Source organism: Stegodyphus dumicola, chromosome 10, assembly GCF_044657685.1.
Source record: "Stegodyphus dumicola isolate Sdum_Otavi_A_Nest chromosome 10, ASM4465768v1".
NCBI classification, from domain to species: Eukaryota; Metazoa; Arthropoda; class Arachnida; order Araneae; family Eresidae; genus Stegodyphus; species Stegodyphus dumicola.
Window position 1 is genome coordinate 121,385,564 of NC_140777.1, and position 27,521 is coordinate 121,413,084.

The 27,521-nt window shown below is 31.9% G+C and overlaps 1 protein-coding gene across 1 annotated transcript in view; it reads left to right on the plus strand.

Moving 5' to 3' along the window:
- Nucleotides 1-27,521, plus strand: part of LOC118185748 (uncharacterized) — an 87,195-nt gene that overhangs the window by 13,605 nt on the left and 46,069 nt on the right. Inside the window, exons 3-5 of the mRNA XM_035355652.2 lie at nucleotides 6,104-6,258; nucleotides 15,324-15,492; nucleotides 20,903-21,041. Of these exons, the coding sequence (XP_035211543.1) occupies nucleotides 6,104-6,258; nucleotides 15,324-15,492; nucleotides 20,903-21,041 (463 nt within the window). The remainder of the gene's footprint in view (nucleotides 1-6,103; nucleotides 6,259-15,323; nucleotides 15,493-20,902; nucleotides 21,042-27,521) is intronic.

Below are 27,521 nucleotides of genomic sequence, written 5' to 3' on the forward strand. Positions count from 1 at the left end.
CTGCTGTTTCCACTTAAGAAATTTTTTATTTGTATGTTCAGTAGTCAGGTTTCCTCGTTAATGATTTATTAAGTATTATTTTTAAGATTTTTAACTGCTTAATAAAAATTGAGATTTTTGCTGAAATTAATGATTTTGGTCTTAAAAATGTAGTATTAATAAGTAGACTATTATAAAAATGCTATTTATATACCTTAGCATACTTTTAGTTTCAAATTTTAGTATAAAGCAGTGAACTGTGTATTTATTACATTATTAGATTATAGCTTATATTTTGCAATTGTACTGTTAGACTGCGACATCATCATCAAAAGGAGGGGGGAGGAAACATGTAGTCATTAAGAAAAGACTACACAACCTTGCTGTACTGAGTTTAATTTTATGTTATACCTGTTAAATTTGAATTATTCATGAGTAAAGGAATGACATAGTCCATGTTGAACAATCAAATATATATTGGGAATATTTAGGTTACATGGAAACAAGCAACCACAGCAATGCACACCAGATAAGGACAAAACAACAACAACAACAACTCTCACTGTTGCCAGCTAACATAACGTAAATATTGGGACTGGCACATATATATCATTTTTTTTAAGTGCCCCCTTGCTAGTCACACTATGTGCAAAATATTACTTCCATAAAAAATTAATCACGCTTTGGTTGTACACATTTACAGAAGAACAATGTAGCTGCTATTACATGCTTAAACACTATTGACCTCTACTTTTGAATTGTATCATTAAATGAACACATATTAAGTTATACTAGGAAACACAATGTAGCTGCTATTGCATGCATAAACACTATTGACCTCTTCTTATGAATTGTATCATTAAATGAACACATATTAAGTTATAGTAGGAAACACAATGTTTAAATAAAAATAATTAAGAAAAATTTGTATGTAGGCTTCTTTCTGGAGTTTTAAGTCAAGTCTCTACACAGTTACAACCATAATGATTTATGTTCAGTCATAAACTTCAAAGGAGATCATTTTTACATGCAAGTTCTGGCATAGTTCATGTCACATAAAAGATTTTTCGAGGTCGACTTAGGAGATCAGCAAGATTGTTGCTGGATGGCACATGATCAAATACAGTCACATTTTCTTTCACTGGGTCTCTCAGAAAATGCAATTTAATATCAGTGTGCATACTTCTTTCAGAAGTAACATGGTTCTTGGCTAAGAAGATTGCTGCCTGTTTGTCGACTAGCACTTTTTGAGGTGAAGCAGCTAATTCACTACAGATTTCCTTGATCAAATTTTTAATCCATAGGATTTACTTGGCAGTGTGACACATCGCCACATACTCTGCTTCTGTCGATGATAAAGCTGTTGTGAATTGCTTCTTTCTCGACCATGAGATTGGAGCACTTGCGAGTAGCATTATATAACCACTGTCGGATTTACGGTCAGTTCTGTCACCTCCCCAGTCGGCATCTGAGTAGACTTGAAATGGCTTACCTGACTTCTGGAATCTCAGCTTTCTGTGTCGTGTTCCCTTTAGAATGTGCTTCACACCTCTCCAGTGTTCTTCAGTGTGTTTTTCATTAAATTGGCTCATGTAGGTGGAAATATAAGCCATGTCTGGGCGAGTACCACAAGTCAGATAAAGGAGACTTCCTATTAGCTTGTCTGTAAGGGATTTCCTTGCTGTTTCCTTTGATTTCCTTCCACTGTTGTTCATCTACCTTCTTATATTTTATTCTGGGGTCTAATGGCGTGGATGCACATTTTGCTTCAACCATTTTAAATGTTTCTAGTATTTCTGACACATAAACGATTTGATCTAGTGTGTATGATTCATTTTCTTCTTTGCATATTCACATGTATAAGATCTGGCTTGCGGGACCTAGGTCCTTAACATTGAACCTTTTCTTTATGCTTTCCTTGAATTCATCTTTGGCATGTTTCCAACTATCGGGAGGTCATCAACATAAACTTTAGTTATAATGTTCTTCTCATGACAAAAGTAAATACAAGGGTCTGCTCTTGATGTTTTCAATCCATTTTGGATCAGGAAGTCGTTCAAGCAGGTATTTCATGCACGTCCTGATTGTCGGAGACCATAAATGCTTCTCTTCAGGTGGCAGACAAGATGTTCTTTCCCTTTCTCAATGCAGCCTTCTGGCTGTGCCATAGGTATGTCTTCTTTTAGAATTCCATTAGCATATGCAGCTGTCACATCCATTTGGTGAACCTCTAGGTTTTTCTCTGCAGCTATGGCAAGCAGTAACCTTATAGATTTAAGTTTGGTGACTGGTGAAAAGGTGTCTTGAAAGTCCACTCCGGGTATTTGCAGATAGCCTTTTGCCACCAATCTGGCTTTGAACTTTACTCAGCTCCCAATCTCGTCATTTTTCTTATGAAACAACCATCTGGATGGTATTACCTTAGCGCCTGGTGGTTTCGTAGTTAGTTCCCATGTTTGAGCTTGAGTGAGGTTTTGAATTTCTTCCTCCATGGCTTTTAACCACATGTCAGCAGCTTTAGGTGATTTCAGGACATCTTTTAGAGTTACTGGGTCCTTTTCTTCAGATAGTTGTATATCTTGGGCATCGTACAGATAAAAATTTTTGAAATGTTTAGGAATTCTGGTGTTTCTTTTTCCAACTCTCTCACTCCCATGGGTAGGAGTTCTGGCTGCTGTTTCAACTTCATGGTCTAGGTTGTTAGCAACGTCTTATATCTGTGTAACTGATTGGCCTTCATCTTCTTAATCTGGAGTATTTTCAAGCTGTAGGTCTGGACATCTTTCAGAATTTTGGTCAATCAGATCTGTATTTAGACGTTGGGTTTCATCCGAGTCATTTACATCAGGAGTTATGTAATCTAGAGATGAGTCACGAGCTTCTGTTCCAGGTAAGTACAAGAAATATTCTGGTTCAAAGTCTTCAATTTTAAGAGTAGCTTCTTCTGCAGGATTGTCATATTTGCTTAGCTTTAAGTGGAAAACATTTTCTTCAAAAATGACATCTCTGCTGACGAAAAAATGTTTCTTCTTCAGATCATACAATTTGTAGCTCTTAACTCCTTTAGGATATCCCACAAAAACACATTCTGTAGCTTTAGGATCAAGCTTGCTTCCTCTTGAGTGTGAGCAAACATGGCTCCAGGCGCTGCATCCAAAAACTCTGAGGTGGTCTGTTTTGCTTCCAGACCCTAAACATCTTTCCTCTGGAATATCGCCATCAATTGCCATAGATGGGCACTTGTTGTGGAGAAAGGCTGCAGTAACCATTGCTTCAGCCCAAAACCTGTGATCTGCTCCGGAATCGATAAGTAAACATCTTGTCGTGTTTATCAATGTTTGGTTCAGCCTTTCTGCTAAACCATTTTGTTGAGGTGTATCAGGTACAGTTAGTTGTCTTTGGATCCCATGTGCAGCAAGGTACTCGTCAAACCTTTCACTTATATATTCCCCACCATTGTCATTTCTCAGAAATTTGATTTTTCTGTTTTGAAGATTTTCTACCATGTAACGGTACTCCTCAAATTTTTCTAGTACTTCACTTTTGGCTTTCATAGAGAATTTCATGCCTTTGGAAATTTTTCCCTGGATACAGAATTGGCATTTATTAATACTGTTGATTTTAGGTTTCTGCCAATGGGGATAATATTTTTGGTTGTACAACAATGTGGATGACCAAGTCTACGATGCAGCAAGTCAGCACTTTCAGTTTTCGTAACGTAAGCAGTTGTCATCTTTTCTTTGATCATGTACAGTCTTCTTTTATTCTCACCAGATAGAAGAGTGTTTGCATTCTTACTAATCACTTTGGCTTTTCCTTCAGCAAATTCTACTTTTAAGCCTCTTTCTTCAATTCTACCAATGGATAATAGATTTCCTCCTAGTTCTGGAACATATAGGACATTTTCAGTAGTGATGTTTTTTCTTCCATCTTCTTCTCCAACAGAGAATGAAATATATCCAATTCGAGTAACCTTTATTCCTTCTGAATTAGCAACTTCAACTTCAGATGTGTACTCCTTAAGGTCTGAGAATTTTCTTTTATCAGAGGTCATGTGTTCTGTAGCTCCACTGTCTAAAATCCTAAAATTAATTTTCCTTGATTTTTCTTCATTTGCCAGAAGTGCAATGTTTGTCTTGAGGTCAACTGCAGTTATGCAACTGTTTTGGTTCTGATATTTGGCCTTTTCACAATTTTTAGAGATGTGCTCCTACTGGCCACAGCTGGAGCATTTAGTATTTCTTCCTCTGTTAGTCTCTTCTTCATTTGGCCTTTTAGCTGCATACTTCTTCATGGGTTTTCCAAATGCAGACTTCTTTTGGTTGGTGGCAAAACTTTTAGTGTGAAGAGCTTGTTCTTCATGGTACACTTTGGTTGAACTCTCATTTCTAACTATACGTTTCTCTTTTACGAGTAGCCTTGGTTTCAGAATCATAGTTGTCAGATTTGCTTCGTCTTTTTTCAAACTTAGGGTGAGCAATTCATAACTTCTAGGCAGTCCCAATAGCATCACTAGGGCCCCTTCTCTATCTGTGAAGGCATGTCCACCATTAGCTAATTTTCTGTGTTAAGTCCATTAATCTTGCTAGATATGATTAGACAGACTCATTTGGCTTCATATTTATGTTAAAGAATTCTCTCATAAGTTGCAGTATGTGAAGCAAACCGAATTTTGTATGCATTTCTTTTAAACAGTTCCAGGCGTCTCTGGCTCTAACACAATTTCCGATATCATCTAGAAATGTATCTTCAACTATGAGGAATAATAGGGTAAGAGCTTTGTCATTCTTTTTCCTCTCCGCTTCATTTATTTCAATTCCATATCCAGGTTCCACTGCTTTCCAACATCTCTTCTGCACCAGCACAACACACGAATGGATACATCGTGTGTGATAATTGTCGCTGTTTTGTTTTGGCATTTTATAATCTTCAATGTCCTTCTTCAAGTAAATGTATCAAGATGAATTCACCAGAAAAAAATTTATTTACTTCGTCAAAGGATGGTTATCCAGCTCACTTCAGGTTCACAATGTGGTTAGGCTTCGGTGTGATCTTCAATCCTGAATAGTCATGGCATTTCCTTTAGAGCTTCATTCTGATAACTTGTTAAATTTGAATTATTCGTGAGTAAAGAAATGACATACGTTGAACAATCAAATATATATTGGGAATATTTAGGTTACATGGAAACAAGCAACCACAGCAATGCACACCAGATAAGGACAAAATGACAACAACACTCACTGTTGCCAACTAACATAACATAAATATTGGGACTGGCACATATGTATTATTATTTTTTTTAACAATATCGTCCTGTTAGGTTTTCTTCTCTCTTTTCTGATTAATTTCAAATGGATACCACTGGTATTATAGGATAATTCTAAGCTGAAGGCTCAAGCCATTTATATTACGATTATTCGAGTATTATGTGCAAGTTCCATTAAGTAAAAGAAAATAGAGACAGATATGGACAGAGATACATATTTAATAATGATTTAAAAAAATTACAATGCTATTCTTCCCTAGTGTGCCAGCATGATGTGTGAATTGTAGCGCATGCAAGTCCTATTATTTTCAGGAGCATGTGTGAGTTGAGCTCTCAACTACATCTCAATGCATTGAGGGGTAGAAGGTAGCAGAAGTATTTTGTGTCATAGACATTGTCATCAATTTATAGCAGCAAGCTATATGCAATTGAGTGAGTGAAACATTGTTAGTGATTCCATCTGCTGAGGAAGATATTATCTGCAGTGTGATATGTCAGCTTCATCGGAACTGCTGCTTCCTAACCCACTGCTAAATTGTCAAACCAAAATGGCATGATCCAAATGCAAGTCAGGAATTGGTTTTATGTCTTTAGTGCAGTGCTATTATTTATCACATGCCCTCATTATGGGAGCATTATCACATGCCCTCCTGAATGGAAACACTCAATACACACTTATCCACAATAGATGACTATAATTTTAAAAATGTTTTTGTGCTTGTTTATTTAAAATAGTTTAGTATTTTTATAGTTAAAATGTTTTATCGTAAGAAAAGATGAATTTATTAATTCATTCTAACTATTGTTACCTGCATTTTAATAGCAATACAATTATTGTTTTTATTTATTTTGTAGGAATTTAGTGCCTTAGGATATCCATCCATATACTCAAATACAAGTTCTTGCCCTTTTTCTGTAAACTGTGATATTGTGAACTTTTTGAATGGTACTTTTGAACTGTTAAGAAGTTGCACTGAGCATGTACAGACCAAAGAAGTTCTTGAGAACAGGTTTGCAAAATCAACTTTTATTTGAATATATACATTTCCTGCTTTTATTATTTAAATTACTTTTAGCTACAAAATTCTTTAACTGAGATCTGAAAAAAAAAAAAAAAAAAAAAAAAAAAAAGAGTGATGTAAATCAATGGTTTCAAGCTCAAACTGTTTGTGGGTTAAATGCTAAAACAACTGTTGAGCCAGAAATTTATTTAAAAAAATGGAAGTTTTTTGTCAGCAAAATAAAAAATACTTTAAATTTTTAATTTGGCTTACCAAAATTTTTAGCATATACATAAACAGTTATACAGTACAAAGTCTGAAATCCGGATTCATTGGGACTTTGGCGATTCTGGATTTGAGATTTTTCCAGATATTAGATCAGCAGTTTAAATCTAGTAAGCTGACATGTAGAAATTATAAAATTAAAAATATGAAATTGTGATTTATGAAATAATGAAGAATTTATGATCTAAAGGGTATCAAAATTTCATTGTTCGTACGGTCCTTAATTGTCCTTAAGTTTTTTTAAATCGATTTTTAGTCCTTAAAAGTTTTTAAATTTGGCCAAAATCGGCAGAAGGTCCTTAATTTTAATCATCTGAAAATTCTGTCTGTTTTTACGATTGCCATTTTGAGTGGGAATTAGCCACTCAAAATGATTGCCATTTTGAGTTGTTTGACTTCTGAATTAGTGTGAATTAGCATTTTGGAGGAATATTTTTCGCAGTTTGCTGGAAAATATCCTTATCTTTTGAATGTGTGAATGTGTTCATGGGTTATAATTTGTTCCTTTTTTTATCACATGGGCAGGTATAAATGGTGGGATAGAGTTTTTCTAAGCAAGAAGTGCAACACAAGCATTTCGAAATTATTTCATTTTTTCCATTTTTCTAGTGAAGAACTCTTAAACAACTTTTAGCTTTTGGGAATGTGAATTCTTTTATTAAATTGCTCTAAATTTGGTGACTTGTCAACATTTTGTCAATTTTAAGATCAAAATTTTTAATTCCGAGATCTGGGAATTTTTCGACAATTTTTTTAGAACATTGTAACATTGATAAATTTTATTAAAATAATGGTAATATATTGTAATTACATTTAAGAAATAACATTAGAATAAAGCATTCTTATTTTTTTGCTGTTGTATTATAAAATTCCATTTTGGCCACTTGTACAGTATTTTGAATCTGAAAAATAAGCAAGGTATAATGCTATAAAGCAAAATTTATGAAGCAGTTCTTAGCAAAAGCAAAATAGTTATGTAATTAATTAAAAATGTCTTTTTAATTTTTTCATGGTAAGAGTTTTCTCATGCAATTGTCTCAGAATATTCAGAATTCTCAGAATATGCATCAGTTTTCTCAATAAAATTAATTTTACACTTTTTTCGTTCCCCCCTTTTTTCCCCCAAAATATTTCTGGCTTTTTGCTGTTACAGAATTGTCAGGGGTAATTTTTCTTTAAGATTTTAGACATTGCAGCTTGGAAAGTTTAGAAAGATTTGAAGGCAAGATTTATAGACCCACGATTCTGGAAGATTCGAGAAAAATGTGGCAAAAGGAAAAATGTCTCCATGGTATTAATCCATGATTCCTTACTTTTTGGAGAAGATCTAGAAGAACAATGAAAACATAATTGTTGAATTTTTTTATTTTTGATACTAGAATCTTTTTCTTAACATATTTATCTTCCCTTTATTTTCTCTACTTTTCACTAGACACAAGCATGGAAAATATCAAAAATATCAAATCTTATCACATGGCCAGGCATTAATAGAAAGGGATTCTTTTTAATAAAGAAATTGAGAAACTTTATTAATAAAGAAATTGAAAACTTTTTATTAATAAAGAAATTGAAAACAATTTAAAAGATTCATCTAATATGTCTTAATGCATCATACACAGAGCTGGCACTAGGCATTTGCCCACATAATGCAATCTCTGTGGATTCTAAATTGTCTCCATGGCATCAACACGTAATGTATGCATTTTACAGAAAGTGTGTGATGAATTTCTTACTTTTTGGAAAACGTCTAGAAGAACAATGGAAACATAATATTTGAATGTTTTACTTCTGATACTAGAAATTTTTTTAAACATATTTATTTATCTTCCCTTTATTTCCTCTACTTTTCACTAGACACAATGTCAAAAATGCTTCTAATCTTATCATATAGAAAAAAAAAAAAAAAAAAAAAAAAATTAATAAAGAAATTGTAAACTGACAATTTAAATGATTTACCTAATATATCTTAATGCATCATATACAGGGATGGCGCTAGCCATTTTCCCACCTGGTACAATCTCTATCTAAAATGGAAAGGAAATGTGGAAGAAAGAAACTGAATACATTAAGAGAAAGGGAAATTATTCTTCAAAGATATGTACAGATATTATTATGTAAATTGCCTAGTTGTTTACAATTTCAGCCTTTACTATAATTTCTCATTTCTATTTTCTCACCAGAATGCAAATCACTTAGACAGTTTTTAAACTGAGGTTTTTGGAGTTTAAGACAAGTGTGTACTTCTGACCTCCACTTGCTCCCTGCATTAGTTCCTGCCAGCTCTGATAATTTGTAATTATTTGTCTTTACATTACCGCTGCCGGCCCACCAGCGGCCGAGCGGTAAAGTCGCTGTACACTGGTAGTTCGGTCCGAGGTTCGAATCCCGCGAACGGGCTGGCTGCATGGGCGTTTTCGTGGTTTTCCCCATGTGTAATGTGTATACGAGCCAGTTTCCCTTAGAAAGTACTCCACGAAGGCATCCCTCCTCTTAGGCAGATAGCCCTCGAGGCTTTGCCATAATCACACACACACACACACATTACCGCTGCCGACATTTGAATTTGTTAAGACTATAAAGTTACTGAGCAAGCTTAAAATGAAATTAAATTGTATAGTCTTTGATTACTAGTCCATATTTTTAGTTTTGATTCTTCTTGTTTAATTACATCATCATGAGCTGTAATTGATTTATTTAGCATAAGAACATGCCTTTATGTTCTGAGTTCTTTCTAAATAAGAAGCTTATTTAAATCTTTCTAGCTACTTTCAGACATAGCAATAATTTGCTTCACATCTGTCCGGAGGGTTTTGGATTATTTAACTTTTACCAGATCAAGTAACCCTCGTAGGTACATTTTGGAGAGGTTGACAGGTTAGGAGCTAAACTAAACTAGTGAGAACATTGTCTTGCATATTGAGACAAAGTTCTGACTGTTAGAAAAGATGCTTAAAGAGAAGGGAATGGATATAAATTAGCCAAAATGTCTGTGAAGGCTTCAAATTAAAAACACTCGTAAATATTTTGTTGAGTGTTGTTGCTACAAAACATAAATGTTTTGTAGCTTTTAATGTATAATTATCCTAATATCATTTAAGAATCAATGCCATAAATTTTATGTATTTTAAACTGTGAAATTTTATTCGATTGTGATTTAATATGGCTATTTTAACAAATATTGTTAAAAAATAAATAAAATTTAATAGTGCCCTTGTAAATCCATAATGACTGAGGTTATATAATACCTAATTTAATTACTTATAACTAACTGGTTACCTTTAAAAGTTATCACTGCATTTTATTGCCTTTCATTAACCTTTATTGTGGTCACAAGATAAAACACAAAAATGTAAAAATTCGTGTAAACCAATTCATCTCATCTAGCGAGACTTAAAATAATGCAAAACAACTTGTCACCTCTGGTGCCTTAGTGGATTATTAGGACCTTAAACTATATTAACTGAGTTACAACCCCTGTAACTGTACAAGAAAATACGACACTAACTGCGCCAGACAGACTTTCGAAACCCAGCTAACTTTCGAAACTTGTGAACTGTGCTTATATCAAGTCTTTCTTTAGGCAAGAAGAAGCGGTGACAACAGCCAGTCTTTTGTTTTGAATCATGCTGATTGTGATTTTACTTCTCACTATATGCCACTTGACATAAAATCTACTTACTATTTACTAAACCCGTAGACTGAGCAAGTATGTAACAAAATGAGACATTAAAAAAAATCAACATAAAGCTAACTGTTAGTAAAACCTAAATAAAATGTCACTTATCTTCTTTCAAATATGTCCAATTATTATGAGTGTAAAATATTTAATGCTACTTGATAAATTTTATAAAGTTTATTTTATTCTCAAACTTATTAATAATTGTTAATTTTGTTTAATAATAATGCATCCGACTTATGGATCTATCTTATTTTTAGGATGGTATTACAAAAGTGAAGTTCAGCGTAGATAATATTTTAAATTGAATTTATTCAGTTCTCATTTGCTTATAGGTCCTTAATTTTTTTCATTAATGCTCCTTAAAAGTACTTAATTTCCGTGTGCAGAAATGTGTATGAGACCTGAATCCCCCCCCCAAAAAAATAAGCTTAATGTTCATTTGTTTACCTTATTAAACATTTCTTTCAATGTAAGTTGTTTTAAGTTGCTTTGTTTTTTTTTTTTTTTTTGTGCTAATACTTTTTCATTAATTCTGTAGACAGACATAATCTCTTGTTTAGTTACATTGATGAATTCCTGCAACTGCTGTTTCGAGAATTCCGACTAACTTGTCAACTGAACTTCTCTGTCACTTTCTTCACTATTGGTAGCAGTATTTTCTGGATCTAGAACCATACTACAGATTTCGCCATTCATGATATAAAAACGTCTTTTATATCATCTTCATTTCTTATTGCTTCTCCCCATTTCTTTACAAAATTCGTTAATTGGAAAATTTTACCTTTGTTTTGCAATATCCCAAAACCTTTAAAATTAGTGGCTTTCATCATCAAATTTAGCTATCCTTCACTATACATATTTGGCTATGCATCATGAGCTTGCCGACTAACGACAAGTTCCGTTAAATTTTATTTACTTCTGTCGTGCACTGAGACAATTAAGTCTGAATTGTATTAGTTTAGCTATTTATTATACTTATGCCTGCACATGCTTAAGGCTTATCAGAGTTCTGAATAAATAAATCCCCACATATACTTAAGCCTTATTGAGGGCCAGCACTAGATATCTTACTGCCTGATGCAGTCTCTGTGGATCATAAATTCTGCGACTCGCTACAGCTTTACGAGCCCTGGCGCCGGTTCTGGGTTTACGTGAATGACAAATCACTTATTCATAATTTAAATAGCCCTAAATGTAATCTTTGGGTCTATGAGTATCATCAACAAAATCTATTTTTAGCATATGAAGCGAAATTTTTGGTAAATTTTTCCTCGTCAACATTTTTAGTGCATTTAACTTAAATCTGTAATCATCGCCAAACGGAATGTCAACGTAAGAGGTTACCATACTCCTTTATTATTCAATTACTAACATAAAAAAATTGTTTAGGCATCGCTACATTAGTCATTACTCATGTTGTCATGTGTTGATAAGCATGCAGTGATAAAAGGAAAGTATAATAAATAATGATTTGCGAGGTTGGTGTCAGATCAGTGATGTATCTATGTGGAATGTTTCGGTTTGAAATGTGTGTCAAGCAGACATGCATTAACAGAGCCAAATTACCGATTGTACAAATTTATCCTAAAATGATTGTTTCTTCAATAACAAGGTATTTTATTTAGTGTCTTATTTACTATCAAAGTGAAATTAAGAATCGGGACTCTCCAGATGTTTCATTATGTGCAGAGGGGGTGGGGGAATCAAATGCGCATGCATAAAGCCTACGAGGAAAAACTTAGTTCTAAGGTCCGGATATTGGACATCTAGAATTCGGACTTTTTTTGTACTGTATTGTTCATATGCATTATTTCAAGTAGTCCAAGTTATTTACTTTCTGTAGCTTTTAGTGAACTATGCTTGTTGTTGCCTTGATTCTTTTTATTGGCCAAGAAGAAAACACTTAGATAACGTTTTAGCAGTTATAAAAATATGGGTACTTTTCCGTTTCGCCGGCACAAATCTCGCCAACAACACATAGTATACTCATAAAAAAATGTTAACAAATGTTAGTTCTAAGAATTTTTTATTTTTAAGGTATAAACATTTTAATATCCTTTAAAATTTTGTAAAAAGACAATAAATAAAGCCAATAAATTTGTAAAAAGACATTAATTTAAGAATTTACTTGATGCTTTCATGGTACAACATCCTGATTCACCGTTTCATATCATGTGATCCCAAGTGATCTTATCTCATGTAAACTACGCTACAAAACTAATTCTTTCAGTAATTATCTACATTAATTTCAAGTTAAATCTTAATTTGGAATTCAAATTTAAATGCAAGAATTATTTCAATTCGTACAAATAGCTTATTCAGAAATTATGTAAAACTACAGGGCTTTGCTAGTGCATTCTCATTAGAACTGATGAATTTAACCCTCGACTTTGCCTTTTCTATATTTTCGCCTTCGGATGAGCAATGTGATTGCTTCCTAATTACCGTGAAATGCCTTAGGGCATAAAATTGAACTATGGGGGTAAAAATTCTATTAATTTCTATGTAATTATATGCCAGTATTGAAAGAAGTGATCAATCTGATAAGAAATGGCTGCGACTTGTTTTGAAAATGAGACGTAAAAGGGTACCAGCAAAGATATTCCGTTTGGCTTCGGTTGTACCATTTTTGGCGACCTTTATCGCTTGCACCAGCAAAATGGAAAAGTACCAAAATATGTTAATCTTGCTCTTCATTTTAGTCCTCAAATAAAACTTTTTGATTTTCTAAGTAGCATTTAACAAATCACAGTTGATTATAAAACTTTTTTCTGTTCATTAAACTGAATTATTTAAAATATTCAATTCCTAACATAAAAAAAAAAAAAAAAAAAAAAAAAAAAAAAAAAAAAATTAAAAATTAAAAATTAGGCATCGCTACATGAGTCATTACTTAATTTGTCATGTGTTAATAAACATGCGGTGATGAAAGGAAAGTATAATAAATAATGATTCACCAGGTTGGCATCAGATCAACGATATATCTATGTGAAATGTTTAGGTTAAGCAGATATGCAGCAATGGAGCCAAATTACTGATCATACAAATTTATACTAAAATGATTGTTTCTTCAATAAAAAGGTATTTTATTAAGTGTAGAAGTGAAATTTAAAATCAGGACTCTCCAGGTGTTTTGATATGCTCGGTGGAATCAAATGCACATGCATAAAGCCCATGAGAAAAATGTTGTTGATGGTTTTGAGGTCCGGATTTTAGATCGTTCCGGATATTGGACATCTGGATTTCGGACATTGTACTGTAGTAATAATGAAAAAATTTTAATTTATATATTTTCTATGTAAAGTTTGGCACCTGAAAGACTTTTTTATCGTTATTTTTCATAATTTGAATATATTGATAGCTAATTATTAAATTTAAGAGTTATATTTGTTTTGAAAAATTCTAACTTGTTTAATTAATCATAAAACAGTTTACATAAAATATAAACAAATTATGAAAACTAAGTTTTCAGATGAAACTTTGCAATTCAAACATACTGATAACCAAATGCTAAGTTTTCAGACTCTTTATTTCAAATAAATCTAATAGTTTAATTAATCATTAAATAATTTAAAGTTAAAATAAATTTTTTAAAAATGCAAAGTGAAAGCTTTCCAAGTGGCACATAAATAATGACAACCTCGTCTCTTTCTCTTGTTTATTTAATCTTTCTTTTTTTTTAATACATAAATAAAAATACACAAATTTTGTATGTAAATAAACTTCTTTATTTCATAATGCAGCTGGCCACTTGCTACATCTTTCAATTCTTATAAAGTTTGTAGCCTTGGATAAAAGTTGCTACAAAGTATCTTCATTGTGGATCGTAAATGTTTACTGATCGATCAGGTTTTTTTCATATTAATTTTCAACTGCGATAAAACCTGTTCACGTGCAAGTATCCCCAAATAAAGCAGTTCTTCTTAATGCAAAAATTCTGAACTAAGCATATTTACTTTTTGGCAGTATGAATGTAAGTTTATTGTGTCTGTACTTTTAAATCTCTGAGTAAGATTTATATGGTATTCTAAATTAATTAGCTCCATTTATAAATTTTATGTTAATTTGTATTATTCATGTTCATTTTTAAAGGTAATGAAAATATATAAATTCAGACTAAAATTCTGAAGTCTTTGCCATACTTTATTTGTGGGTCACCAGTTTGAGACTGTTGATGTAAATGATAAATAATATGCAGATGTCATTTCATGCAGTTATCAAATCATTTCTTATCTGTTATATTTCATTATCTTTTATATTGCTGTTTTTCAGATGTGAGTTGATTATATCAACATTCAAGTTAGACACACAGCTTAAATGTGAATTCAAAATTTGATATTTAAGATGAAAAGGTAGCATACGAGGAAAAAAGTCATACAGTGTAACAAAAGCAGTCATTAATGACCCTTGAATTTGAAGATGAAAATTCATGCACCCGCTTACCTGGGTTGCCATCTAAGTACATTTGATGTAATCATGGTCTGCCAATTTGGGCAACGTACTGCATTGCCTAATGAATACCTTTCAGCAGGATTGCATATAATCAGAAAGTACCTTTTATTCTTTAAAAGAAAGACATTCAGAATCACTTAAACATGGCCTCAAGAAAAGACTGCTGAACGCTAGTAATTCATCTCAGTTTTTGTAATAAGCAGAGCAGCTGGCTACTTGGGGTTTCTATGAATTTTTTTCATGGCTATTTTTGCATACTATAGAAATGGATTTATTTTTAACTGATTTTTGAATAGAAAAGAAAAGATTTGTAACCTGAAGTTCTTTTTGCACAAGGCTTGTATAAAAATAAAGAATATATTTTCTCTTAAAAAAAATCAAATGACCAAAAATGTCTAGAAATCTTATCTGATTTATTTTTTTAAATGGACCTATGGATCCATGTAAGATGTATTTAGCTATATGTTCTTGATATAACACCCTGTAAGTGTGTGAATAAATGTATGTGACTATAATTAAGTAACTAGTTTTGCAAAATTATCATGGCATTAATTTTTTTAATACAGCGCATAATTGCTGAAATAGTTACTTTTTTATTTTGGTGGTGTGTGCATGTATTTATAAGGTGTCATATTTTTTTAATTATTGCTTTTTTCAGAAATCATTGCTTATCTGCTGATATCAAAGCACTTTGCAAGAAAAACTCTCAGCTTAAAAATAGTTTAGATCAAAGTGCAAGAAAATATGGCTCTGCATTAGAAAAGGAGAGACAATTAAAAGAAAGAAATGATCAACTTTTGCAACAGTTGAAGTATGAGAAAAATGAAGTGTGTATTATTGTTTTATTTGTGTTATAAGAGTTCTTATAGTTTTATACAATTAATACATAAACTTTGAAAAAATCTGAAAGTGTTTCAGATTTCAATAGTCACCCAAAAGGGCTTGTTAAGGTTTTTTACGCTCTCGCCAAGCTTACTGTGTACCAGGTCTGCTGTTACACTCACTCCTACTACACCCTGTTTTTTTTTTTTTTTTTTTGTCTTTTTTTGCTTTGTTATTAAGCATAATTTTCTTTGCACTTATGCCATATACAGTTCAGCAAAATTACATTTTTAGAACTGCATAGCAGTATACATTTAGAATTCCCAATGTATCATTAAGTATTGGCATAATTTTTCTCTCTTTTCTACTCTTTTCTCTGTTCGTCATATCAATGTTCAGTTTTCTTATTACGATGTTTTAAGGTGATTTTTTACTAAGATGTTCTTACAGAACTTTTTCTTGTCTTTTTATTATTATCATTTTGCGTGTTTACTTTATTTATTAAATTTATTAAATATCACGTTCTTGGCATTTATGTAACTTAAAATTTGATTCAATAGCAGAATCAAAAAATATTTAAAAATAGCATGTCTGTAGAATGTCTGATAGACAGTCTTATGTGCAGGAGATTTTTTTTTTCCATACAGTGTTGCCACTGCTCACTTTGAAGTGGTTGAGTTTGTTAATCAAAAATTCAGTAAAGTTTTACAAAATATGAAATAAATAATAAAGCAAATTAGGAAATTCAAAATTCGGGCTTCAAGGTGCTCCTGCTTGAGTGGAGGACTACATTGTTCAAAATTTGATAGCTCTAGCTTCTGTTGTTTTTTCATAATGCAAGAAACATGCATACATTTATGCAGATTCTTCATTATTTAATTTCTTGAAATAGAAATTCAAATTTTTGGCAAAAATTTAAAGAGTGATACACCATTTACAATTTATAATTAAAATCCCTTTTTGTCTAATAATTTTTAAGCGATGTAAAAAATAAAGCAAACTGCCAAATTTTCTTTATTTAAAGAAACCTAATCATTTCTTTACTTTGTTACTTAATTTGATCACCGTTGTGCAATTTTTAACTTAAAGAATTCTTCATCAAGAACATTATTATTATACTTTTTGATCTGATGGATTTAAATAAAAAAGCAAATAATTCATGATATATCTAATTAGACAGAAGATATATAATGTTCTCATATTATTCTAAATGTATATTCATGTAATTATTCGATAAAATATTTCAGTATTCCAGCTTGGCCATCTCTACTGATATTTAGTTCTAATAAACCATATTACACTTTAAAAAAGTTCTTATGGGCAACTGTTAAAATGTGAACCCTAACAATTTTTTCCTTTGGTTTTTCTCTTTTCTTTCTTTTTAAATCTTTACTGAGCATAGATCTGTATCATATATGTATTTTCACATCTTCAAAATAACTGAATCTGTCTTATTGATTCCTTTTGTGATTTTTGCTGACTGGGTATTATTAAAAAGAAATGCATTAATAAAATTAGCTACCTGCATGAAAAGAAGTTAAAATTTTAAAGATATTGAAAAGATTGATTGTTATGTGAATATTTATGTGTTAAAAATTTAAACTTCTGATAAATGTAACTTAAAATGAATAACTAGCTGTAATATTAAACAGATTTTAATTTAGTTCTTTGAACTAAATATCATAAACTCTATTTTTATTTAATCAGTTAGGAATATGATTAAATTAAACTGTGGCTTTGAGAACAGTTTTAAATTAATTTTGATTATTAAATGATTGCAAATTTGATTCAACAAGTATCTTTACATCTAATCAATATTTGGGCATGATGCGAAAACTGTATCCCATAAAATTAAGTAATGAATAAGAAGAAATTAGAATATATCACATATTATTTACAAGAGAACTAAAATTAAAACTCACATTTGTAACCAAATTAAATTCACGGTACTTTTCCGTTTCGCCGGCGCGAATCTCGCCAAGCAGACTTTATTGGCGAAAACATACAATATACACATAAAAAATATTAAAAAAATGTTAGTTCTAAGAATTCCTTTTTGAAGGCATAAACATTTTAATATCGCTCAAAATTTTATAAAAAGCCAGTAAATAAAGACAATAAATTTGGAAAAAGACAATTTAAGAATTTACTATGCTTTCATGGTTCAACATCCTGATTCGCCGGTTTACATCATGTGACCCCAAGCAATCTCATCTCACGTAAACTACTTTACAAAAATCTAATGCTCTCAGTAATTATCTACATTAATTTCAAGCTAAATCTTAATTTGGAACATAAGCTTAAATGCAAGAAATATTTCAATTCGTACGAATAGCTTACTCAGAAATTATGTAAAAGTGCAGCTAATGCATTCTCGTTATAATTGTATGAATTTAACCCTTGACTTTACCTTTTCTATATTTTCGGCTTCGGGTAAGCGCTGTAATTGCATCCTAATTGACTTAATTATCGAAAATGGCATTAAGCATAAAACTGAACTATCTGATAAATATTCTATGTAATTATATGCCATTATTGAAAGAAACAATCTGATAAGAAAAAGCTGCAACTTGTTTTGAAAATGAAGCTTAAAAGGTTACCAGTGAGAATATTCCGCTTGACATCGGTTGTACCATTATTGGCGACTTTATCGCTTGCGCCGGCAAAACGGAAAAGTACCAAATTCACTTGGTACTTTTATTGGAATAATATCGAGGAAGTTGTCCAAGTGTAATCAAATGGCAGTCGAAACAATAACTCATATTATAGTTGGCAGAAAAGTACTATTAACAATTTACTTTTATTTTTAAACAGTTAGTCTGGAGAATAAATTCATTTCATTATGTAAATAAATATACAAATAAGAACTTGCTATGAAAATAGAAGAATAAATATCATAAGAAATGAAGAAGCTAAGTTATAAATAGCATTAGAAAACAGTGTTTACAAGAAACCTTGAACAATGTTATTGAGTTTAAACTTGTAAAAAATCAGTCAGAACATGTTTTTAATGGAAAACATTCTTGTTTTCTGGATAAAAGCAACTCCCTGATATGTTGATATTATTTGTTATCATCATTGTTATTGTCTGCATTTTTTACCCCCTTCTCTCTTTCTTTATCTTTTCTTTCTCCCCCACCCCAACTTGGGATTTGCCAAGAAATTACTATTTGCTTCAAGAAAGACACATTCTTCACAAAGAAAGGTTACCTTAAACTGACCATTTCATCAATTAAAATATGACTTTCATCAATTAAAATAAGTCTAAATGGCTATGCTATCTTCACTTGTGCTGGGAAGATGATAATCTTGATTCATAGATAATGCATTTCTTTATTGTTATATGGCTCATTTACTTATAATGTCAGGTGTTAACATCTATTGAGTTTAGTGAACCAAACTCGCTTCATATGAATCTCAGTGCAGTGGAAATTGATGAAAACTTATCATGATGAAACTTATTGATGAAAACCACAAAAAGAAAAAAAAATAGTGTAAGCCATATTCTCATCCTCTCTAGTGGATGTTTGAAAGTTTTAGTTGTGAAATCAGTTAGCATTCCTTTTTACAATTCCTACTCTATTACATCAATGCCTATTACCTCTATGCATTCCCAATCTTCATCTCATTTAGTATCAAGCCAAAAACACGAGGAAAGAAATAAGCCAGAATGCACAAATATGTTGCTAAAATGTATGGTATGGCTTTAGTGGTAAGGTGCCTCTAAGTCTTTGATTTATTAGCACACTACCAAAGATTTAACTTACCAGTGGCTTAATATGATTATAACACTCTTTACAAGCAGTGACTATTTGGAACATGAATGCATTATACTGCAACTTAGTTGTAATGATATAACTTACCAGTATCATAATATGGTTACAATGCTCTCTGCAGTCTGATTGCAATTGAATTTTTTTAAATATTTAAATATTTATATACTTTAGTAGCATGTGCCATCTCAGCAGTGAATTGCAACAATTCATACTTCATGTGTGTAATAGCATTGCAGCTTGTATTATGATCACATCCATTAAGTATATTTTGTTTAGTTTGAGTTCAATAGCAAGAAACTGTTAAGAATAATAAGGAATGTCTAAGCATTATAAGCAACTGCTTATATGAGTTGCATGTGAGTAGTGGACTCTCAGGTATTGGAAAGTTATCTGATGTAATGAGTCCAACTTCATCCTTACCATAGCAATCGTCTGGTTCATATGTGACGTATATAACATCAAATTGTATCCCTAGATTTCATCATTAAACAGGGAGGTGGAAATGATGTCCTAATTCATGAGACTTTTCTTTTACCACTCTCTTTTTTTTTTTTTTTTTTTCCCTGAATGTTAATATGTTATTGCTGTCCGGGCACTGAATAAAAATAGCTGCAGTAATTTATAAGCCATTTACAATGTAACTTGTAGTTAGTGAACCCTTATGAGACTAAGGGCTTTTGTCTGTTGTAAGGAAGTGTCAGCTAAGAGATGTGCATTGTTCTTCTACCCCAGGGGTCTTGAGATTCAGAAATGTGCTAATCTTGAGTCTGTTAATAAAGATAGCATATTGAAACAGAATGTTCATTAATAAAGGTTTGATTGTCTCTGTTCCACAAATTTGCCGAAAGATATATGAATTACATCCATATATCTTTCGGCAGAATATGCCATTGTGTTCATGCAATCATTGAGCTGTTAGAAGAACAATAAATAAAATAAAATAAAATAAATAAATTCACTGCCTTAATCTGACCTCCCTCTTATCTGATTGGAATCCAGTGATAGCTATGTGGGATATATGCTGAATTAAGTGAGAGAGTGCTACTGGAGTAATGCTGGTTTGAATTACCTATAGAGGATGCTTGGAAGATGGAATTTGTTTTTGAACGTTCATTTCTTTATGAATTTAGTTTATAATCTTATTTTTTTTAATTTGTAGTTGTATTTAGCAATAATAAAGTATCAGTAATTGTGAAATTAGGTATTGTCATGAGATTAAGCAAAGAAATTGTCGAGTTTGAGTTCTTATCTGAAACTTGAACTAATCATTAATTTCCAGTAAAACAGAACTCGAGCATTCGATGTACATGTTATCATACACTTACAAAGCATTCGTATTTCAAAGATTTATGCTGCTCGTGAGCTAAGTTGAATGTCTTATTAAAACAGGGACATATGGGTGATTAATTACTCCTTCGAGGGGGAGATCCTGAATTTTTTAATAACTGCAGGAGTTTCATTTCTATCTTCTCTGGAAAACTTAATAAATATAAAGGGAAAAAGAGGCTCTTACTTTTAGACATAGACCTTAACAATTTTGTGTAGTTATGAAATTTCTTTTGATATTTTTAGTCTTACTTGTTTTTATTTTGTTTGATGCACATTTTTTCTTAAACATTTAAAATTTTTAAATTTTTAGGTAAGGAAGGTGGTGGCCCAAATGCAACAGCAAAAAATTGCCTATGAACATGAAATTAGGAAGCAAGAAAATTATGTGAATCAGATGAAGTCAAGAATGAATCAACTTCTGGCTAACAGAAATGCAGAAAAGAAAACTGGTTTGTTTAATCATATGTATCATAAAGTAATAATACATATATTAAGTTTTAAAAAAATGTTTGCCCCTAATACAAATAGACTTACATTGTGCTGTTAATATTCTTCCTTTAGTTTACAGTTTAAGGAGTACAAGTCATTTAAGAAAATTTGACAAGTTGTGATTACTTTCTGAAATTTTATGCATTTAAAAGATTAGCATTTCATACTAGGTTCTGTATAGTTCAGTTACTGCAGCTCAAGGCATTGTTATTAGCAAAATTTTGTCTTTCTGTAAGATTAATGATAATTACCATAATTTCTGGAAGAAAGGCCGCATCAGTGTAAATGCTGCACTCAAGTAAATTGACAGGGAAAAAATTTAAATTGCACAGAAACGGCGCATCAGCGTAAACGCTACAATAGATTAAATTGCGCGTGACATCGTCGTGGGCCGTATAGATGCAAAATCTCAACCTAAGTCCTGATATATGACATAACAGTTAAGAAAAATGCATGAAATGAAACCATAACTCAAAAATAAATTAAAGGTAAGAAATGTTGAAACTATATTTAAGTTCACGTATATACTTGTATTTACCCACTAAAGAAGTCCATATTTGTAATACTATATTATAAAAAATGTTGCAACAACGAAATATTAAATTTGAACGACAAAAGGAAATTTAAAATTTTACTTACAAAAGGAATTACAGCAAACTATACATCATATGAAGCTATCAAAATCTGATTCATCACTATCTGAATTAAAAAGATTTAGTAAATCCTGATCGAAGTCCAAGTCATCCAGATCATCATATTCATCCTCTTGGTTTACAGTCTCTTTATATAAGGATATAGTTTCAGCTTCTTTGAACCCTGCTATTATTGACGATGTTTTTACCGATTTCCATGCACTTCCTACCCACTTTGCAACTTCTTCATAAGATGCTCTACGCATTTTACCGCTTTTGGTATGCGTATGCAATCCTTCACTCATCCAACCCTCGCACTGCTTTAGGACCTTCAGCTTTGAAGGATTTATTAACTGACAAATCTAATGGTTGTAAGATTTTTGTCAAACCATCAGGAACTGCTATGGTCCTAGACAATTTTTGACATCTGGTTTTCACTGACGCAAGTAAATGAGCATGCATGGAATCCATTATCAACCCTTTTGGTTGGAAAAAAGATCCCTTACGACACTGCCAAACTTTTTGTAGCCACTCGTGAATGATTGTTTCGCACATCCAGCCGTTCTCATTTGCACAAATAATTACGTCATTAGGAAAATCTCCCTTTGGAATGATCTTTCGTTTAAAAATGATCATTGGCTTTAGCTTGTCACTGTTTGCGGCACAAGCTAACACACATGTAAATGACGTCTTTCATGCCCATCGTAAGCACAGATACAGTTTTTGCACCAGTTTCATCAACAGTTCTGTTTGCAGGAAAGTCGAAAGCTAACAGCGTTTCATCCATATTTATTATCTGTGACCGAAGAAGTTTTCTTTTGTCAATAATATCTGTCACATATTTTAGAAAAGATGCTTTTTTATCCTGCCAGTCCATTGGTAATTGTTGCTCGACTGTTGTTCTAGTATGCACAGAAATATTTTTTCTTTTCATAAATCTGCTACACCAGCAAGGTGCTCCTTTGAAATCATTTATGTTAATTTGTTTTGCTTGTAAGCCAATTTTTACAGTCAAAATTGCCATTCCCTTTCCTTACTGCTCTTTTATCCAGTTTGCAAGGTTGTCCTCTAGATTTGGCCACCTTACAGTACCACTTCTTTTGTCTTGTTTCTGTTGTGGCATATTTTTAAGAAGTTCTTTTTCATTTCTCCAACGTTGAATACATCTCTCATCCACTTCAAACTCATGAGCTGCTGCTCTATTTCCAATTTGTTCAGCATGTGAAATTACATTAAGCTTAAAACCAGCAGTATAGTTTCTGTGCCGTTTAGATGCCATTTAAAAAAATTTTCTGCTCCTTTCTTACTCTAACTATCCAACAAGTACTTGTACCCAAACTGATGGAATCTGTATCTGGCAGAATGCCAAGAAAAATTGGTTCATGCTGAAGGGGAAATATGTCAGAGTTTGTTATTGTGAGGCAGGTGAAGTCGTGTCCCCCTTTGAAAAAAATTGCAGAAAAGGCAGTGGTGGGGAGAGGATGGGTCCTGGAAGATTTATTGAATGGCAGAGGAGAGAGACTATTCAAACTGATGAGAATGTTGATTTGAAAGGGGGGGAAGAATGTTATTGTTCAGAGATCCTGTTTAGGGGTTTAGGGTGAATAAGGCATGTAGGTCTGTTCAAGAAAGAATGTAAACAAAATAACATTCCCCAAAAGCAACTTTTGTATGGGAACAGCACCAGTCCATATACAATGACAAGGCCATCCAAACTATGTACATTGACCATCATAGGAAATATTTTTTTTTACTGCACCTAAATGTGGCATAGGTAGAAATGCAGCACCAGCTGAAAATTTAAGTTTTAAACATGTAAACACCGCGGCGTTTCTTCCGTAAATTACACTAATAAGCTTGATGGGTTGCAAGAAACAGAAAAGTTATCCCTATCCTCAGGGGCAAATAATTATAATCCTATATTATTCTGTGTTTGTAGATATTATATTGCTATTGGTAAAATTTAGTGATCAAATTTCCTTCACTGCATATTTGGATTTCTTTTCACATACTCAATTTTTATTTAATGTGCGAGAGCTCCTGGTGAATTTTTATTTATTAATATATATATATAAAAGTTCTAAAATGTTGTGTATCAATTTCTTATTTACTGAAATTAAAGAATTAATATCATTTGCTAAACTTTCTTTAAATCTAATGCATTTGTTTTGAGTATACTTACTATTGCTAAACAAAAGGATTATCCATGATAAAGGCCTCTCAGTTTTCTGTATTTTGCTGATACAATACAAAGTTCGAAATCTGGACTTGTCGAGACTTCGGCAATTCCGGATTTGGATTTTTCCAGGTAATAGGTCATCAGTTTAAATCTAGTAAAACGGCATGTAGAAATTATAAAATTAAAGATATGAAATGGCAATTTATGAAATAATGAAGTATTTATGATCTAAAGGGTATCAAAATTTAGAAAAAAAAAGCTTAATGTTAATTTTTTTACCTTATTTAACATTTCCTTCAATGCAAGTTGTTTTAAGTTGCTTCGTTTATTGTGCTAATACTTTTTCATTGATTTTGTAGACAGACATAATCTCTTTTTTAATAACATTGATGAAGTCCTGTAGCTGCTGTTTCGAGAATTCTGACTAACTTGTCAATTGAAATTTTCAGCAACTTCTCTGTTACTTTCTTCACTATTGTTAGCGGTATTTTCTGGATCTAGAACGATACTACAGATTTCGCCATTCATGATATAAAAACGTCTTTTTTATCATCTTCATTCATTACTGTTTCTCCACATTTCTTTACAAAATTCGTTAATTGGAAAATTTCACCTTTGTTTTGCGATGTCCGAAAACCTTTAAAATTAGCGGCTATCATCATCAAATTTAGCTATCCTTCACTATACATATTTGGCTATGCATCATGAGCTTGCCGACTAACAACAAGTTGTTCCGTTAAATTTTATCTCTCTTCTATCGTGCACTGAGACAATTAAGCCTGAATTGTATTAGTTTAGTTATTTATTATACATATGTCTATTTCTTGCACATGCTTAAGGCTTATCAGAGTTCTGAATAAATAAATTCCCAATGGTGTATCTATCTGAATGTTTCTGTTTGAAATGTGTGTCAAGCAGACACGCAGAAATGGAGCCAAATTACTGATCGTACAAATTTATGCTAAAATAATTGTTTCTTCAATAACAAGATATTTTATTTAGTGTTTTATTTACTGTTGAAGTGAAATTAAGAATCAGGACTCTTCAGATGTTTTATTATGCAGGGAGGGGGGGGGATCAAACGCGCATGCATAAATCCGACGGGAAAAACTTTGATGCTGAGGTCCGGATTTTAGATCATTCCGGATATTGGATGTCTGGATTTCAGACTTTGTACTGCATTGTTTATATGCATTATTTCAAGTCCAAATTATTTAATTTGTTTACCTTTTAGTGAAGTTTGCTTGTCGTTGCCTTCATTCTTTTTATTGGCCAAGAAGAAAACACTTAAATAACATTTTAGCAGCTATAAAAATATGTTAATCTTGCTCTTTATTTTAGTCCTGAAATAAAACTTTTTTATTTTCTAAGTAGCATTTAGCAAACCAAATTTTAATATCACAGTTGATTATAAAACTTTTCTGTTTGGCTTTCTCTTCATTGAACTGAATTATTTAAAATGTATCTGTGTATTGCCATAGGTTTTTCTTTCAGTTATAAAGATTTCAAAAGGCTGGTTATTTTACTCTACAAACAATAACAACCATTTTTATTTATGTATTAATGCAACCAGCTTGCTGCAATGTGGTGATTTTTGTTACAAATCCAAAGGTGAAAGTTTCTATTTCTCCTTTTTATTAATTGCACGATTGCTTGACCCAAGTTATTTACTTTCCTATTAATACACTTTTCTGATTTTGCCTTTAAAGTTTTATTATTGATTTTAATTGAGAACTGATTTTTAAGTATCTGTTTTTAATATGATTTATTAAAATAGCTTTGATTTTTACATTAAAAGAAATAGCTCTTACATCAGAAAAGAGTACCTATATATGAACCTTAGTAGAAGGCGCGAAATTTTCAGAATGCCCACCAGCGGCCGAGCGGTAAAGTCGCTGAACACTGGTAGTTCGGTCCGAGGTTCGAATCCCGCAAACGGGCTGACTGCGTGGGTGTTTTCGTAGTTTTCCCCATGTGTAACGTGTATACGAGCCAGTTTCCCTTAGAAAGTCTTCCATGAAGGCATCCCTAAGGCAGATAGCCCTAGTGTGCTTTGCCATAATTAAATACACCACACCAAGGTCCGTACAGTGAAAAGGTTCGCACATAAGAGGAAAAACACGTTGAATGGTCAACCACATCGTGACGTCACAGGGAGACCTCTGTTGCTTTCTCTGATACTACGAGGGTAGAAACTACGGTAGGCGCTTGAAACGAATTTGCACTTATTTGACTGTTCTTATTTGCTAGGTGTTTACATTAAAATTTTAAAGAAGGATATTAACTAAATCATAATTTAACATGTATAAATATCTAATAAACATTTTTTATCGACATACATACGACTTTTGAAATATATATTTAAAACTAAACGTATCGAATAAATACGCAAATCAATGAATGAACACTAACCTGAAAAATAAATTTGCATTGTACATACCCTTATTTCTTTGACATATTTTATACTTGAGCGTATAATTTTTAAGACAGTATATAAAGATATCTTATAAAAATAAACTTTGAATAATTTAAACCGAGGGCAAATTAAGTTCAGAACCCAAATTATGTGCTGTAAATTGCATAAGTTTAGTGGCTATATTTATTAAATTCTAAACATAATCTAAGCTAATTCAAATATCATACTAAATAAGGAACTGGCACATGAATTCGCAAATGCTATTGTAAAAAAACAAAATAGATTTTTGTAGTTGCAGATTTTTTTATGTCACAATTCGCTTTTTCAGAATCAAAAATATTTTTATTTATTTACTTTACATTATGAAGATGTATTATATTTATATACATATAATATTTTACACTAAGATATATGCATTTATTAAGTATTCCTTATAATGGTTAGGCTAAAAAAATAGCGCACCTAAGATAACAAAACAAAAGATAACTCGATTTATATTCAGTTAAAGAAATAATTTTTTGATATTACGAAATTATTTTCTTCAATTTATTTTTTCTTTTCCGCGTTATGTCACAGTTTTCGTCGACTGAATTTAGTCTTTTTTTTTTTTTGTGCTTTCGAATATTTTTTATTAACTAATTTTTGATTTAAAGTCCTTAATCATATGAAAGTTCGAATTCTAGCAAAGGACTTAAGTAAGTTTTCATCTGTGTCGGAAAACTGCTGTTTAAGGGTTTTGACAAAGTCCTTTATAATATTTTCTCCCTTTCTTAAAGTGGAACCGTTGAAAATTAAAAATTGTTCTTCCATTTTATGGACCTGCGTTTTCCACTCTTCAGAGGGTTAAATTAGTCCTCCGTGAGACAGATGTTGTATCCACGAAGAAATACAATTTGGATCTTCTTTCAGTTTATACGCAGTAAATTGGGCAGAACATATCCTAGAAGAGTTTGCATTCCATTTATCTTCTCGACGGCAACAATTTATCCACTTCCTTCTTAATGTAGGATCACTTGGAAATTTGTGATAAACTATGCGCTCAGATAAATTTTTAGTTTTTTCTAAACTGTTGTTGCAAAGAGCAACGGCACATCGCTTTCCAGGCATCTAGTAAAATTGAACAAAAGAAAGAATTTCAGAATCGTTTTTCTGCACTGTAAGCATTCCATAATATAATATAAAAATATTCAGTAAATATTTTAACCTTTTGATA